This window comes from Molothrus aeneus, chromosome 19 (genome assembly GCF_037042795.1).
Source record: "Molothrus aeneus isolate 106 chromosome 19, BPBGC_Maene_1.0, whole genome shotgun sequence".
Lineage (NCBI taxonomy): Eukaryota > Metazoa > Chordata > Aves > Passeriformes > Icteridae > Molothrus > Molothrus aeneus.
The window spans coordinates 9,398,015-9,415,406 of record NC_089664.1 but is presented as its reverse complement, the minus strand read 5'-3'; the positions used below and the strand labels follow the sequence as shown (position 1 = coordinate 9,415,406).

Here is a 17,392-nt window from a genome sequence, read left to right as displayed (position 1 = left end):
GGCAGAGATTTATTCAGCTGTTTGTTGCTTTGATCCCAGACAAGTGTCTGGCAGAGGAATCGTGCTCCCTGCAGTCTGCAGCTCCTCAAGGCTCTCAGTCCTCAGGGGCTCTGATGAATGGGGTGCTCAGCGCTGCTGCCGGAGCTGAAAGCCAGCTCCCAGCACTTCCTGGCCATTTTTAATAAGGAGAAGGAGCAATTATCTCGTGTGCAGCATTGTGAGCAGTTGTGACAGCTGATTTATGCCCTGGCACAGAAAAAAATGATTTGCAGCGTCTGGCTCTGGAAAGGATTAATTTCAGGAGGTGTAAAGGCTGGGCTCTGAGGCTCTGCATTGAGGCTGTTTGCTCCTCAAGCATCGTGCTTGTAAACTCTCCTGCTCTCTCCTGCAGCGGGGCCTGGGGCTGTCCCTTCTCCTGGTGACACCAACCAGGTGTGGTGCAGAGCCCCTCTGGCCACCTCCCCTCCCCTTAGCCCAGCTGGGGTGGAGCCCGGGATGGAGATCTTGTGAAACCCCTTCCCCATTTGCTGCCTGATCAGCCGGGCATGGATGTTTGGTAAATATTCATCCCTCCAGCCCCAATAAATCAGGATCTGGTCGGATCTGGCACCTGCGGGGTGGGGTGGGATGGCAGTGATTGTCACCAGGACTTTGCTGCCCTCGATCTCTGCCTGGGCTGGGGAACACACCTGACTGATGAGGGCTCGGTGACCTCTTGCAAGCATTTAGAAAAGGAGCAATGACAGGAGCGCTTCCTTAGCCTTGCTGAAAGCAGCCAGAGGGGGAATCCACGGCTCTGAACTCCTCTGTGGCCGGCCAGGGAGGAGCAGGGTTTGCCGTGCTCGGTGTAAAGCCGGGGCAGGAGGAGCCGCTGGCGTTTCCCCGGCTCTCGGCAGGAGCAGCGCCAATCCAGGGAGATGGATTTGGCTTTGCAAAGGGCTGCGGGCCATGAGAGAGAGCCAGGAGGGGCGGGTGAGCTGAGCTGGGACTGCTTTACCCGCACAGCCTCCTTTACCTGCAGCATCCCAGAGCCTGCAGGGGCCCCCATACAGCATCCCAGAGCCTGCAGGGGCCCCCATGCAGCATCCCAGAGCCTGCAGGGGCCCCCATGCAGCATCCCAGAGCCTGCAGGGGCCCCCATGCAGCATCCCAGAGCCTGCAGGGGCCCCCATGCAGCATCCCAGAGCCTGCAGGGGCCCCCATGCAGCATCCCAGAGCCTGCAGGGGCCCCCATGCAGCCCCGGGGAGGTTTTGTCCCATCCCTGGGATGTGGGGCTGGCCGAGGGGAGGCAGGAGAAGCCAGGGGAGGCGGGATGGGAATTTCCAGCCCCACCTGCTGCTCCTCCCTGCCGGATGCTGTCAGTGCCCTGGCAGGTGACGCTCTGCCCTGCCTGGAGCCACCACCAGTGGCCCTGGGTGGCAGGCGGTGTTTGGAGCTCGTTGTCAGCTCCTGGGTTTTTCTGGAATGACCAAGAATGGTATCTTAGCAACAAAGGGAAATTTTCTCCATTTACAGCGGAATTGGGTTTTTTTACAGCTTCCATGCTGATTGTTTCTCCTCCCCAGGCAGAGCAGGGCATGGACACAGCCAGGACATACTGGGGACACTGGGGACATTGTCTGTGCCAGCTCCTGCTCTGCTGGAGCAGATAAATGGGGAGAGGCAGCTCCAGGGCTGCTGCTCTTCGGGAGGTTTTGGCCGCTCTGAAGTTGTGTGAAGGGGGAGGTTTGTGTCTCTGCTCTCTGGCTGTGTGTGAGCCGCAGCCAAGCCCTGGTCCCCAGCAGAGCCGGCCCTGGGGGGGTCACATCGGCTGCTCTGGGGGTCCCTGGGGCTCCTGGCTGGTGATGCTGCTGGTTGGGGACTGTGGGGACAGCCGGGAGCCCACCCGAGCCGGGGTCACTGTGGGATGTCAGCGGGGTCACCCGGCGGGGATGGGGGCACCGGGGGGCTCCCAGGGGCTCCTGGGGGGCTCCTGGGGGTCCTGCCCGGCCACCCCGGCCACCCCACTGACGGCCCCGCTGGGGACTCTCCCCGCAGGGTGCAGGTCGAGTTCTACGTGAATGAAAACACCTTCAAGGAGCGGCTGAAGCTCTTTTTCATCAAAAACCAGCGATCGAGTGAGTGCTGCGGGCACGGGGTGCGAGAGCCGAGCCCTGCCCGGGCCGGGAGAGCCGCGCTCCGTCCTGCGGGATGAGAAGCCATTGCCATCTGCTGGTGGCCCTGTCCCCGTGTGTCCCCAGCCCGGGGCTGCCTCCTGCCCCTTTGCTGGCTGTTGTCAGCTTGGTTTGGGGGTGCTTTCCGTGGGGAGGAGAGGTTCCCTCCCGCTGTGAGCGTGTTCCCAGGGGCCCGAGGATGGGGGAAGAGATGAGGATCTGACTCCATGTTTCAGAAGGCTTGATTTATCATTTTATTATATATATTATATTATTTTATGATACATATTATTTATTATTTTATGATATATATTATATTTAGTATATAATACTTATATTATATTATATTATATTATATTATATTATATTATATTATATTATATTATATTATATTATATTATATTATATGAAAGGATTTCATCAGAAGGCTTAGCTAAGAATAGAAAAAGAAAGAACGAATTACAAAGGCTTGTGTCTTGGACAGAGAGTCTGAGCCAGCTGACTGTGATTGGCCATTAATTAGAAACAACTGCATGAGACCAATCACAGATTTATTTGTTGCATTCCACAGCAGCAAATAACCATTGTTTACATTTTGTTTTTGAGGGCTCTCAGCTTCTCAGGAGGAAAAATCTTAAAGAAAGGATTTTTCATAAAACATGTCTGTGGCATCCCGCCACCTCTGCTCCCTGGGGACAGCCACAGCGTGACAAACAGCTGGCTGGGAGCAGGGGGGTGTCAGGGAGCCAGCGTCCCCATCAGGGACCAATGTCCCCATCAGGGAGCTTGGCTGTGCCTCCCTGAGTCTGTGGGGACAGCCAGGGCAGGCTGTGAGTTACCTTCTCCTGCTCCAGCCATGGGGATTAGTCTCCACTTGACTAATGGTGTTTTTATTTTCTTCCTCCGAGATGTCATTAGCTGTCTGGAGGGGGCCTGCTTGTTCATTTATAAATTTGCCTTTTCTTCTCCCGCCTGCATCCTGTTGTCTTGCTAAAAAGCCGGAGTGCAGCACACCAGGGTGCCCACGGGGAAGTTTTTAATGAAAATGTGATGTATTTATCACTTGTAATCTGAGTAATAACCTCATGAACTGGCTGGGGAGGCAGAGTGGATGAAGCAGCAGCTTTTCCTCACCATCCCTGCTCCTGCAAGGTGATGTGGTCAGTGCTGCTCTGCTGCTTTTAGGTGGATGCCTGCTAATGAGGGGGATACACTCCAGCAGCTCCTCGTGTCTCTCTCGCATTTTTGGGGTCAGCAGGGAGCTGGCTCATGGTTATTTATCTCTGTGTTGCCTCCTGTGTCCGTGGCACTGGGCAGGGCACGTGGAGCTGGGCAAAGCCTGGGCAGCGCTGCTGCAGCTCCCTGGGGGATCAGGGGGCTCCTGTGCTGTGGGGCTGGGCTGTGGGGCTGCTGGGCTGTTTGGGGGTCTGTGGGGATGCCCAGGAGTGCTGCCCCATCCCTGCTGCCCTCCCACAGGCCTGAGGATCCGGCTCTTCAACTTCTCCCTGAAGCTGCTGACGTGCCTGCTGTACATCGTGCGCGTGCTGCTGGACAACCCCGAGGAGGGCATCGGCTGGTGAGAGCGGAGAGAGAGAGAGAGAGAGAGAGAGAGAGAGAGCCCTGGCACTGCCCCCAGCCGCCCCCAGGCTCCCTGGGGCTGTGCCACGGCTCAGGATGGGTTTTTCACCCCCCACAGCTGTCGATGGCAGGGGGCTATTTACAGATCTATTAACAGACCACAAACGGGACGGGGCTGCTGTGCAACAGTGCCTTGAGCTGTTTTATCTTTCAGCATCACTCTCTGATTATGACAATGGGAAGATGCCAGCAGCTCACATCCCAGGCAGCAGACACAGAACTTAATGTTACAACTCACTTTGTAAGCTTCTTGGCCAATAACACAAAGCAAAAGCATGTTGATAGTAGCAATATGCTTTTTGCTTTGTGTGATTGGTAAAGCAAAGCAACAAGTCTTTTTATCAGAGTCTAACTGTACAGTACTAACGGATTTTTCTCAAATTTTTTCTTGTTTCTCTAGGAGCTTTTCAAATTTATCTGTACGTTGTGTCAGATGATTTTTTAATGTTTTTCTTAAGGCATTGACTTGTATGTTAGTAAAATGTTGTGGAGAAGTGAGCTTACTGCAAGCTGTTAGCATCTGTGTAACAGTTGGAGGCTGATCAGGCAAAGTTAAAATAATTTTTCTACTGACCTATCTCATGGCTGCTGCTTAGCTCTAACCACAGTTCTGCTGTCTCTGAGGCCTGCAAAAACCCTCTAGTTTTGTAGATTCCCACACACAGCTGTTTGAATTGGGGCTTTAACAAAACTTCCCAGGCTGGAGGCCCCTGCTCACACCCCGTGGATGGGTGTGGGGGCATCTATTGAGCAGAGCATGGTGGAAAAATTCAGGTCATGTTCATTCCAAGTTCTGTCTGACTCCGTCAGGGGCTCAGCGTGGCCTTCAGGCACAGGGAGAGCTCAGCCACTCCAGGGCATCAGCATGCAAATATTTTCTGAGGGCTGACACCCTTGAGGACATTAACACCAAATCCCATTTAAGCACTTGAGAGGGAAATACGGTGTGCTGTGTGGATCCTTGAGGTGATGAATGATTCCACACATCAGCTTTGTGCTGGCTTTCAGTATAAGCCTATTTTTAATGTGTCCTTGCTTCGTTTAGCTCATGTACAATGTGATTTTTTTTCCCCCCAAGAGCTTGGATAATTGGCGATTTGATTTTCTCCTTGAAAAGGCTGCAGACTACCAAGCACATCTGCACGTTCTGGAAGTGCTTCCAAACCTGTGGGAGCGAAGCAGGACACGGATGCTCATCCTTGAGAGCTTCAGCACAGCTGCAGCTCAGGGAATCCCATTTTCCTGAGGGAGTGTGGCAGCAGCAAGGCTGGCCAGAGGGAGCAGATCCCTCCCAGCAGGGCAGGCAGAGCTCAGCTCGGGGCTGCTGCCTGCCAGGGTGCTGGGGGCACAGCCAACCTCGTCCCAGAAGGTGCAGCTCAGCAAATTGTGCTGATTGTAACGTGGTAATTCCCAGTTCCCAGCTCCCTGCAGCACCAGGGAGAATCAGGGTTCCTCAGCATCTCTGGTAGGGCTGAAGCACCTGAGGGGTTTTGTCCTCCAGTAATGAGATGTTCAAGGCTGCCTGGGGGAGACTTTTCCTGTGCAAAGCCCTGGCTGTAGGAATCAGGGTGTCTGGATCCATGGAAATGCTGCCAGGGGGTCAATCCCAGCATCCCTGTTCCCCCCTGACTGCTTTTCCCTGCTCTTTCTCCCCAGCTGGGAATGTGAGAAGCAGAATTACACAGCCTTCAACCAGTCCACCAACATCAACTGGTGAGTGGGAGCTGCTCAGGGCCCTGGGTCAGCTCTGCCGGGCTAGGGGAGCAGAGGGATGGTGGTGGCTCTGCTGGCAGCTGCCTGAGGCTGTTTCTTGGTCCAGGGATGTGGAGCAGCATCCCAGAACCAAATCCACTGGGTGCACCCTTGGGAATGGCTGAATTCCAGTGCAGGGGCTGCTTGAGCAAACCGCAGGAGGGAGCAGCAGCTCCTGAGTCAGGGATGGCCTCGGGTTTGCATTGGGGGTGGTGAAAGCCCTGACAGCTGAGCTCAGATCCCCTCTGGGTTTCTTTGCAGGTCCCACATCTTTTGGGTGGACAGGAAAACCCCTCTGTGGGCCGTGCAGGTGAGCAGCCCTTGCTGGGTGTGCAGGAGCCCAGAGGGGCTGGGCTGGGGGCTCTGCCCCACCCGTGGCACCCCCGGGGGCAGGGGGGCTCGGGGGGCTCCCATCACCTGGACAGAGCCCTGGAGCCCCCCGTGTGTGTCCCTGCAGGTCAGCATCGCCCTCATCAGCTTCCTGGAGACCATGCTGCTCACCTATCTCAGCTACAAGGTGAGAGCCCGGGCCGGGAGGGCTCAGCCTCCTCTGCAGGAATGGATTTCTCTGGCTGGAGCCCACTCGTCCCGGCAGGATGCGTTTGTCTGCTGCCTCTGGATGTTTTCCTTTCTCATTCCCCCTCGGCCTGCTGGGTGTGCAGAGCAGAATCTCTTCTTTTCGTGCTTCCTCAGAGATTCAGGGCTGTTCAGTGCAGGCTGGCTGTTCCTAGTGTCAGGCTGGCACATCCCAGGTTTCCCGAGCTCGGCAGGGTCGCTCCTCTCCTGCCTCTGGAGGGAGTGGCACCACTCCAAGGAGAGGCACAAGCTGACTCCTTCGGACCAAAGCCGCCTAAAATGGCCAGAAAAAGTGACCGGGACAAATGGCATCTTCTCAGGGACCAGGGGAGGGCTGGCAGCAGAGGCTCAGACCCTGTGTCACCCCCTGCAGCTGTCACTGTCACTCTCCATCCCTGCAGGAATTGTTGCTGTCCCCCAGCTCTGGGTGGCGGCAGTGACAGACAGACAGACAGATGTAGTGGCTGTGGAGAGGACTGAGGAGTTTGGGAATATTTCCTGCTCCCAGCGTGCCTGCCACCACCACTGCACCTCTCCTGCGCTGTATTTCCCTCACCCAGCAGGCTCCGTGGCAGGGTGGGATCACTTCAATTGTCCTCTGGGAAGTTTTTAAGGTTATCTCATTTTTTCTTTGGTTTGAATTCCTCAGGGGAACATCTGGGAGCAGATTTTTCGCATTTCCTTCATCCTGGAGATGATCAACACGGTGCCGTTCATCATCACGGTGAGTGTGTCCTGGTGACATTTAAAGCAGCTCTAAGTGTAGTAATTGCTGTATTTTGGTGATAAAATGAAGACAAATGGGTGTCTGGCCAAGTGGAATTTTAAGGCTGGCAGGAAATTTTCCCTTCAATATTTGACAATTTAATGATTTTCTCTGGAGTGTTATCCCAAACCCCATCCTCCCTTTCCAGCTGCTCTGCTGCAGCCAGGGAAGCAGGGCCCTGTTTGGTGGCAGCTTCTGCTCAGCTTGGGGTTGAATCCTTCCACAGAGGGAGGATTGGCTGCTTATGGCTCCATTTTTTAAAAGAACGTGGATTTCTCTGCTAATAACCCTTGCTTTTGTAGATATTCTGGCCTCCTTTGCGGAATTTGTTCATTCCTGTGTTTCTGAACTGCTGGCTGGCCAAGTACGCCCTGGAGAACATGATTGTGAGTGGTCCCTTTTGTCCAGCTCCTCAGGGTTGTGGAGGGCAGCAGGACTGGGAGGGGACCCTTGGCTGCCCCCAGCTTTGGGGCAGGATTTGGAGCTTGGTGTGTGCAGGATGGGGAATGCCAGGCTGGGAATGCCAGGCTGGGAATGCCAGGCTGTGACCAGGAATCCCTCAGAGTCCAAACCACAGTGACAGGGGTGGTTGGGGTGAGGTGTTCCAGCCATTCCCCTGCTCCCACTGGAGCTCTCAGATCCCAGACCTGCCAATGGGAATGCACACCCCTTCCCAAGGGCTAAATCCAGGCTTGCCCTTCACTGGGGAGGGCACTGCTGGAGCCAGCAAGGCAGCAGTTGGTCCCCCCAGGCTGGGTGAGTTGGTGGGAGCCCTCCCCTGTCTCCCCAGAACGATCTGCACCGGGCCATCCAAAGGACGCAGTCAGCAATGTTCAACCAGGTGCTCATCCTCATCTGCACCCTCCTGTGTCTCGTTTTCACGGGGTGAGTGCTGCTCTCCAGTTCTCTAAACCCCCCTCCTGATCCTGGGAATCCAGCTGTGCCCATGCCCCCTCGGAATCCAGCTGTGCCCACCCCCCCCCAGAATCCAGCTGTTCCCACCCTGGGAATCCAGCTGTGCCCATCTGGGGCAGCTGGCAGAGCTGGGCTCTTGCAGGGCTCACACCTTCCCCTGCTTTGCTCCATCCCCAGCACTCTGAGGGGGTTTCTAAGCCAAACTCCTGATCCTGCCTTGTTCTAGGGTTTGATCGGGGAGTTTTTAGTGAGGGTGCAGCCAGAGGCAGCTGGGGGATGTGGACACAAGGGCAGGGGCAGCAGCAGCTTCCCCCAGGGCCAGGTGAGGGATGGCTCATGCACCAGGGATGGTTCATTCACCAGAGCCCATCTCACTCCCAGGCTCCAGCCGAGCTCTTCCTCCCCCACACCTCACAGCTCCTCAGGTCATTTGTGTAATTGGCCGCTGGGGCTCCTGCTAATTAACTGGGCCCTTTCCCTGCCATTGCCAGCATCAAGGGTGTTCCTGTGGGCAGGGGAGCAGAGCTCATCGCTGGCTATTTAGCTCTGAATTAGGCTTTGAATTCTCCTCTGGTTCCCTTGCTCTGGGTTTGAGGCATATTAAACCATTTAGTTGCTGAATGGAGGGGAAATGAGGCTTTTAGGCTCATGAGTTTTTGGCAATAAAGACGATGCTCTGATGTGGGTGACTAATGCTATTTCAGAGCTCAGTGGTGCTCCCAGCCCTGCTGCTGGATGAGTTTGGGGGAGGAGGGAAGGTACAGTTTGGGCCCAGCAAGGTTTGGGTGACTCTTGTGTGAGCAGGATGGCTTTGAGCTGCAGGTGTGTGGGGCTCTCCCTGCCGTGACGGGGCTTTTCCCTTCCAGGACCTGCGGCATCCAGCACTTAGAAAGAGCAGGTGAGAAGCTCTCCCTCTTCAAGTCCTTCTATTTCTGCATCGTCACCTTTTCCACCGTGGGCTACGGAGACGTGACACCAAAGATTTGGCCTTCCCAGCTGCTGGTGGTGATCATGATCTGCGTGGCCCTGGTGGTGCTGCCTCTCCAGGTGAGACCTGCACAGCCTGAGGGCGGGGAGGGGCTGCCAGCCCTGCCCTGGGGACATCAGCTCCGTGCCCCCTGCAGTTCGAGGAGCTGGTGTACCTGTGGATGGAGCGGCAGAAGTCGGGGGGCAACTACAGCCGGCACCGCGCGCAGACCGAGAAGCACGTGGTGCTGTGCGTCAGCTCCCTCAAGATCGACCTCCTCATGGACTTCCTCAACGAGTTCTACGCCCACCCTCGGCTGCAGGTGAGCCCCAGGATGGGCTCACACTGCCCCTGTAGGATACCCTCGGGGTCTTTGCTGGTCAGAGTGACCTGAGATGCGTTAGAAAGTCTCTTTTCCCAGAAGGAGTCGGAGCTCTTCAGTTCTCGGTCTCAAGGTTGTTTGTTGTATCTTATCTATAAAATTCTTTCTCCTGGCCTGCCAATGTCCTCTCAGCAGGACAGTTCCAGGCATTCTGCTCACCCCTGGGGTGGTATTATCTTTTTATACTAAAAACTCTGTGTACAATATTTGCAATTACTTTCCAATACCTATCACCTATGTTAGACAGTGAGCTTCTACTCTAAACCAATCCCAAAGTGCCACCATCACAGCAGAAGATGGAGGCCAAGAAGAAGAAGGAGAAAGGCTGGACATGTCCAGATTCCTTGTCCCCTGAGCCCCCTTTCTAAAAACCTCTGTTTTTGTAAAGTCTTTTGCCAGGAGCAAGAGCACCCAGCACTTGGCTTGGTTTTTCTTGGTTTGTTATTTTGCCTTTTATCAAACCTTTTTGTTTCTAACGCTGCAACAGAAGCCATCCTGCTGATTTTTATGCTTCCAAAGGTAGCTGAGCTATCCTGAGTGTGTTGCAGACCTCCGAGAGCTGATTAGACCTGGCTGGAGGAGGTTCCTATGGCAGTGGCCTCTCTCCTGCAGGATTACTACGTGGTGATCCTGTGCCCCACCGAGATGGACATCCAGGTGCGGCGCGTGCTGCAGATCCCCCTGTGGTCCCAGAGGGTCATCTACCTCCAGGGCTCTGCCCTCAAGGACCAGGACCTGATGAGAGCCAAGTGAGCAGAGGGACACTCTAGCCATGATATTTTCTGAAAAATCCCCTTGCCGGGATCTTTTCTCCTGAGAAGCTGAGAGGCCTCAGGAACAAAATGGAACCAATGGTTATCTGCTGCTGTGGAATGCAACAGGTGCATCTGGGATTGGTCTCATGTGGTTGTTTCTAATTAATGGCCAATCACAGTCAGCTGGCTTGGATTCTCTGAGAGTCACGAGCTTTTGTTGTCATTCCATTCCTTCCTTTCCTTTCAAGCCCACTGAGGAAATCCTTTCTTCTATTCTCTTAGTATAGTTTTAATATAATATATATCATAAAATAATAAATCAGCCTTCTGAAACATGGAGTCAAGATTGCTCATCTCTTCCCATGTCGGGGCTGCCTGTAAACTTCCACAGGACACCCTGCACACCCCAGTGACAGTGTCACCCCAGCCTGTGCTGGGCCTGGGGGCTGGCTGGGTGTGCTGCTGTTCACAGGGGTCCCAGCATGAGGGAAGAGATGAGAATCTTGACTCCATGTTTCAGAAGGCTGATTTATTATTTTATGATATATATTGTATTAAAAGAAAATGATATATTGAAACTATACTAAAAGAATAGAAGAAAGGATTTCATCAGAAGGCTAGCAAAGAAAGGAATGATAATAAAATTTTGTGACTGCTCACACCCTTGACACAAGTGGCTGTCATTGGTCATCAAGTAAAAACAATTTCACATGCTGGGTAAACAATTCTCCAAATCCCATTCCAAAGCAGCAAAACATGGAGAAGCTGAAGCTTCCCAGGAGGATTTTTCATAAAATATGTCTGTGGCAGCAGGGGCCTGGTGGGGTGGGCAGTGCCCAGCCTTGTGGGCCCTGCAGCTCATGGGGTCTCTGCTCTCTCCTGGCAGGATGGACAATGGAGAAGCTTGCTTCATCCTCAGCAGCCGGAACGAGGTGGACAGAACAGCAGCTGTGAGTCCCGCCAGGGGTGGGCACGGGGCATTTCCCAGGCAGAAGGGACTGGGGTGGTGTTGGTGTCACCTGTGCCTGGCAAGGGAGGGTGCTGGGAAGGGGCTGAGTGCCAAGGGGAACCTTGGGGATGCACAGAGGCATGCACAGCACACTGCTGGCTGAGCCCCGTGGGCTCACCTTCCTTCTGCTGGTTTCTCATCAGTGCTGGGTTTCAGGGAGCACCAGGGGCAGGAGGAGCCCTTGCTGTACATCTCCAGGGTGGCTGGGTGCTTTGCAGCCCATCCCAGGTGTAGAAGCCTTGGGGAAAAGAAACCATCAACTAAGAAACTGTCAACCAAGCAGCTCGTGTTGCTCTTGTCCCTGTCCAGGACCACCAGACCATCCTGAGGGCCTGGGCTGTCAAAGACTTTGCTCCAAACTGTCCCCTCTACGTTCAGATCTTAAAGCCAGAAAATAAATTCCATGTCAAGTTTGCGGGTGAGTTGGAGCAGCTGCACAGCAGCTCTTGGTCAGCTGGGAGCCCTCCTGGACTGGCAGGAGGAGGAAACACCCAGTGCCCAGCACCACCCCAAAATGACCCCATGCCCAGGCACTGTCCCCCTGCCTCCCTGATGGTCCCCTCTGCCTTTCAGATCACGTTGTGTGTGAGGAGGAGTGCAAATACGCCATGCTGGCACTCAACTGTGTCTGCCCTGCCACCTCCACCCTCATCACGCTGCTGGTGCACACCTCCCGTGGCCAGTGAGTGCTGTCCCTCGCTGTCCCCCGCTGTCCCTGCCCATCCCTGCCCTCCCCTACCCTGCCTGGGCCTGGAGGGTGGCAGAACTGAGGCCTCTGAGCTCAGGGGAGAGGGGTTTGGGATGGCTCTGGGGAGCCCAGTGGGGTCTGGGATGGCTCTGGGGAGCACAGTGGGGTCTGGGATGGCTCTGGGGAGCACAGTGGGGTCTGGGATGGCTCTGGGGAGCACAGTGGGGTCTGGGGCCCCCCTCCAGGTCAAAAACAAAAGCCCATTTTGTAAGAGGACCACACCAGTGCAGCTGGGCTGGGCAATGCCAACTTTGCAGAGGCTGGAGGTAAAAATATTGTATTGGCACGGTGCTGCTGGCAGGAAGGTGAATTCACAGCAGCCCCAGCCCCTGCAGGGTTTTTTGGTGGGTTTATATCCGGCATGGCTGCAAGGAGCTCTGCCAGCACAGGAGAGCAGTGGCGTGTGCCCTGCACTCCTTGGCCAGTCAGAAATGTCTGAATTTTGGGTAAAGTGCCATCAAATCAGTTATGAAACATCCTTGCCAGATGCCTCTCGCCCCGTGCTCGGGGCTGTTTGCCAACACGGGCTCTGCACCTCCCCCTGCACTCTGCAGGGGCCCTCGTTAAATAAAAAGGCACTTAAAGCCCAAAGTGAGAATCAGCTCAGCCTGGGAGAGCACCAGCAGCCCGCGGCCATGTGTCACTGTCACCTCCCTGCTGTCGGGCTCAGGGGCACCTCCAGAGATTGTTGGTGCTCTGCCCCGGGATCTGGCTGGGGTTTGGGGACCTGTGTCAGAACCAGGGGTCCCATCCCAGCCTTGGGGGTCCCATCACAATTCCAGAGGTCCCATCTCACCCCTGAGGGTCCTATTCCAGCCCCGAGGGTCCTATCCCATCCCTGGGGGTCCCATCCCAGCTCCAGGGGCCCCATCCCAGCTCCAGGGGCCCCATCCCAGCTCCAGGGCTCCCATCCCAGCTTCAGGGCCCCCATCACAGCTCCGGGGCTCCCATCTCGGCCCTGAGGGTCCCATTTCAGCCTTGGGGGTCCCATCCCAGCCCCGGGTATCCCATTCCAGTTCCAGGGAGCCCATCACTAGGGCTCCCATCCCACCCCTGGGAATCCCATCCCAGCCCCGAGGGTCCCATCCCAGCTCAGAGATCCCATCCCACCCCTGGGAATCCCATCCCAGCTCCAGGGGTCTATCACAGCTCCAGAGGTCCCATCCCACCCCTGGGAATCCCATCCCAGCTCAGAGATCCCATCCCACCCCTGTGGGTCCCATCCCAGCCCCGGGGGTCCCATCCCACCCCTGTGGGTCCCATCCCAGCCCCGGGGGTCCCATCCCACCCCTGTGGGTCCCATCCCAGCCCCGGGGGTCCCATCCCACCCCTGTGGGTCCCATCCCAGCCCCGGGGGTCCCCGCTGACGCCGCTGCCGCCCTTGCAGGGAGGGCCAGGAGTCTCCGGAGCAGTGGCAGCGGATGTACGGGCGCTGCTCGGGCAATGAGGTCTATCACATCCGCATGGGGGACAGCAAGTTCTTCATGGAGTACGAGGGCAAGAGCTTCACCTACGCCGCCTTCCACGCGCACAAGAAGTGAGGGCAGGGGGCTCTGGGTGGGGGGATCTGTCTGTCTGCACGCCTGGGCTCGGGGCAGGGGCTGCTGTGAGGGTCTGTGTGGGGGACAGAGTCCCAGAGGGGATGGATTCTCCCCAGATGGGAATGCCCAGCCCCTGCTCCATCCCCCCAGGTACGGTGTCTGCCTGATTGGCATCCGCAGGGAGGAGAACAAGAGCATCCTGCTGAACCCCGGCCCCAGGCACATCATGGCAGCATCAGACACCTGCTTCTACATCAACATCACCAAGGAGGAGAACTCTGCCTTCATCTTCAAGCAGGAGGAGAAGCAGAAGAAGAAAGGCTTTGCGGGCAGGGGCAGCTACGACGGCCCCTCCCGGCTGCCCGTGCACAGCATCATCGCCAGCATGGGTGAGTCGGGGGGCTCGGGGGGCAGCAGGGGCCACCACACCCCCCTCCATCACCTCCCCCACCTTTGGGTTTGTTTGGGTTCATTTGGGTTTGTTCCCTCCCCACATTTGGGTTTATTTTGTGATTTGCACTCTCCTTGCCACGCTCCCCCCCTCCCCAAAAACCCCTTTCCAGGCTGTCTCCCAGCCATCTCACCAGTAAAACACACATTTCCTTGCACTCTGCGTGCTCTCAGCAAGCTCAAATATCATTATTAAACCTCGTGATGCCCATTATCATTAAGGATATTTGCATAAATGCCCCAAGCCTGGATTTAGGCCCCAGTTATTTCCAAGGCTGGAGGAAGAAATGCCGTGGGGCACATCCTAAATCACGTTTATGGTTCCCAAGCTGTCGTTCTCCCTGCAGCCAGCAGTGCATTTGAGCAAGTGAAAAATACCATGAGTCATTACTTCCCTCTTGTATCTGGGGAGAACAAGTTTTGGAGGAGCTGAGCCACACGAGCACATTGTATTTCAAGCAAATAATTTATGTGTTTGTACTCCTGAGCAGCAATTTGCATAGATTATCCCCCAGCAGGCCTCGGAGCGCTTTGCTGAGCGCTGTTTGTCACAGCTCTCCTCTCACAGCTCCACTCAGAGGGACCTTTGGCAGAGGTGATGAGAGGGACAGACAGACGTGACGTGAGTGCCAGCAGGGCAGTGGTGTTTGGCAAGGCCAATGTCTGGGCTCTGCTTCTTGGGACACTCCATCAATGTGTTTGGTTTTTGGAAGCTGCTGGAGGACAGGATGAGCAAGTCTGTCTTGTTGAATATTAGGAAGAATTCCTTCACAGAAAAGGCTGTGCACAGGGCAGTGGTGGAGTCACCATCCCTGGAGGGATTTAAATCACCTGTAGATGTGGCATTTGGGAACATGATTTAGTGACAGGTTGAGAGTGCTGGGGGAATGGTTGGATTCAATCTTAGAGGACTTTTCTATCCGTAAGGATTTTGAGATTCTAAGGCCTGGAGCTGCTCAGGAGGGATGTGGGAGGTTGGTGAGGGCATTGCTGCCTGCCTGCCTCTCCCTGGGCTGAAGGGACATCCACAGGGAGGGCAGTGCCAGGGCAGATGTGGTTCCTGACCTGGCTGGTGTCTCCCAGAGCCCGTGAGGAGCTGTAGGCAGGGGTTAGGCTGCAGGGCTGTCCTCTCAGAGGCACATCAGCATGGCAAAAACTCCTGCAGAGCCTGGTTTGGCAGTTCAGGGAGCAGCAGGTGGGTGAGTGGTTCAGCTGGCCATGGAGCTGTGAGGGGAATGGAGAGAGACACAGCCCCAGGGACAGCGCTCTACTAGAGCAAGGAAGGCTACTGCAACTAAGATTGGAAGGGCATGGGAGAGGGCTATGATGAGGTTGATTAAGAGAGGGTAGTTAGTCATGGGAGATGGTTTGGGTTAAGCTAGGGAGAGGATTTGAACCTCTGAGTTAAAGGACTTAAGCCTTTTGCATTTTCCAAGTTCTGCCACGCTAGCTGGTCCTTTTCTTCGAGTTCCTTTTCCTGGTTCCTCTTCTGAGCCCTGGGGAGATGCTGCACACAGGTGGAGGCCACCAGTGGGGGCTTCACCTGCGCTCCCCGTGCCCACCAACAGCTGAGCATCATCTGGGCTGTCATCCCCGTGCAGGGCATGGGGACAGGAGGCTGTCGTGACATTTCCCCCCCCTTAGAGCGTGTTTGCCGTGCTCCCTCCCCGGTCTGTGTCCAGGTACAGTGGCCATGGACCTGCAGAACACCGAGTGCCGCCCCGCCAACAGCAGCAAGCTGGCCCTGCCCGCCGAGAACGGCTCGGGCACGCGCCGGCCCAGCATCGCCCCGGTGCTGGAGCTGGCTGACACCTCCTCCCTGCTGCCCTGCGACCTCCTCAGCGACCAGTCCGAGGACGAGATGACGCAGTCGGACGAGGAGGGCTCGGCAGTGCTGGAGTGAGTCGCTCTCTCTTCTCTGTCTGGCTTGTTCCAGTGGGACCCAGTGCGATTCAGGTGCCTCTGGCTCATTATGGCTGTGTGGTCACCAGTTGTTGTGGTGGTGTTGGGCTCCCCAGGGTGATGTGAGAGATGAGAATTGACTCCAAGTTCTCAGAAGGCTGATATATTATATTATATTATATTATATTATATTATATTATATTATATTATATTATATTATATTATATTATATTATATTAATCATATCATATCATACTGTACTATATTATATCATATCATATCAACTACATATATAAATATATACTATATTTATTATATTATATTATACCATATTATATTACATTGCATTACATTACATTATATTATAATTATATTATACCATATTATATTATATTATACTATACCATATTATATAATACTATATCATACCATATAATATTATATCATATTATATTATATTAAAATTATATAGTAAAACTATACTAAAGAATAGAGAAATGTTACATTAGAAAGCTAGAAAGGAATGAATACTAAAAGCTTGTGACTGGCCAGTTCCGACAGAGCTGGACCGGGATTGGTCCTTAAGTTGAAACAATTCACATGCTGGGTAAGCAATTCTCCAAATCACATTTCAGAGGAGCAAAACATGGAGAAGCTGAGGCTTCTCATCTTGCCAGGAGAAGAAATCCTGGTGAAGGGATTTTTCATAAAATATCACAGTGACATGACTGCACCCAGTTTGCTCCAGTTTCAGAGGCTCTGGGACCATGGCACATGACACGTGCTCGGGGTGCCGGGGGTGCTCAGGCTCAGCCCCTCCTGGCTTTTCCATGAGCATTCTGTCCCTGCATCTTTACAACCTCATGGCCCTTTGCATAGCAAAAAATACTCCTAAATATGTAAATTCAGGGAGTTCCCAGCTGCTGCAGTAGAGTTTTGCAGGGCGTTTGCCAGTGTTGCTGTTGAATGTTTTCCCCAGCATCTGAGCACTGGATAAATGGCAAGCTCTCCCTGTCCTCACACAGATTTCTCTCTGCTGCAGGTACGTGAAGGGCTACCCCCCAAACTCGCCCTACATCGGGAGCTCCCCGACCCTGTGCCACCTCCTGCCCGAGAAAGCCCCGTTCTGCTGCCTGAGGCTGGACAAGGTGAGCAGGGGCTGCGGGGGCTGCCTGGGGCCAAGCCCCCAGGACGTGTCCACTGAGTGCTGGGCTGTCCCACCCCGCACAGGGCTGCAAACACAACAGCTTTGAGGACGCCAAGGCCTACGGGTTCAAGAACAAGCTGATCATCGTTTCTGCAGAGACAGCGGGGAACGGCCTCTACAACTTCATCGTCCCGCTGCGCGCCTACTACCGCTCCCGCAAGGAGCTCAACCCCATCGTGCTGCTGCTGGACAACAAGCAAGTACTTCTCCAGGGGTGTTCTCCCTCCCACAGAGCCTCCCTGCATTGCCACGGGCAGCTCGTGCTGTGGGGTGGGAGTTTGAGGGAGCAGTGGTGCCATTGGGTTCCTGGGCTGGCTGGCGCTGGGGTTTTGTGTCTGTCTCTGCTGCATGGATGTGCTGAACCACCTCGCTCTCTGTGGCTCTCCCCCCAGGCCTGAGCACCACTTTCTGGAGGCCATCTGCTGTTTCCCCATGGTTTACTACATGGAGGGCACCATTGACAAGTAGGTGTTCCCACGGGTGGCTGTCATGCCTGAATTGTTGCATTTACCCCAGCCCAGACTTTTCAGTCACCCCGTGAGAAGCCCCAGGGCTGGTAGCGTAGAGCTGAGCCCACCTTGGGCTTCTCGAGTTGTCAACCCCTCCCTGGGAGATGGGAGCAGGTGAAGA

At 54.9% G+C, this 17,392-nt stretch overlaps 1 protein-coding gene across 4 annotated transcripts in view; it reads left to right on the top strand.

Annotated features, from left to right (window-relative positions):
- Nucleotides 1–17,392, top strand: part of KCNT1 (potassium sodium-activated channel subfamily T member 1) — a 79,681-nt gene that overhangs the window by 50,838 nt on the left and 11,451 nt on the right. For all 4 annotated transcript variants that reach the window (XM_066563145.1, XM_066563148.1, XM_066563147.1 and 1 more), the window contains 20 exons: nt 2,039–2,118; nt 3,631–3,730; nt 5,449–5,505; nt 5,806–5,854; nt 6,002–6,061; nt 6,770–6,844; nt 7,189–7,272; nt 7,677–7,771; nt 8,668–8,848; nt 8,926–9,090; nt 9,763–9,899; nt 10,792–10,855; nt 11,224–11,332; nt 11,488–11,596; nt 13,050–13,199; nt 13,354–13,592; nt 15,336–15,552; nt 16,598–16,703; nt 16,786–16,958; nt 17,155–17,226. In XM_066563145.1, coding sequence (XP_066419242.1) covers nt 2,039–2,118; nt 3,631–3,730; nt 5,449–5,505; nt 5,806–5,854; nt 6,002–6,061; nt 6,770–6,844; nt 7,189–7,272; nt 7,677–7,771; nt 8,668–8,848; nt 8,926–9,090; nt 9,763–9,899; nt 10,792–10,855; nt 11,224–11,332; nt 11,488–11,596; nt 13,050–13,199; nt 13,354–13,592; nt 15,336–15,552; nt 16,598–16,703; nt 16,786–16,958; nt 17,155–17,226 — 2,322 coding nt within the window. The remainder of the gene's footprint in view (nt 1–2,038; nt 2,119–3,630; nt 3,731–5,448; nt 5,506–5,805; nt 5,855–6,001; nt 6,062–6,769; nt 6,845–7,188; nt 7,273–7,676; nt 7,772–8,667; nt 8,849–8,925; nt 9,091–9,762; nt 9,900–10,791; nt 10,856–11,223; nt 11,333–11,487; nt 11,597–13,049; nt 13,200–13,353; nt 13,593–15,335; nt 15,553–16,597; nt 16,704–16,785; nt 16,959–17,154; nt 17,227–17,392) is intronic.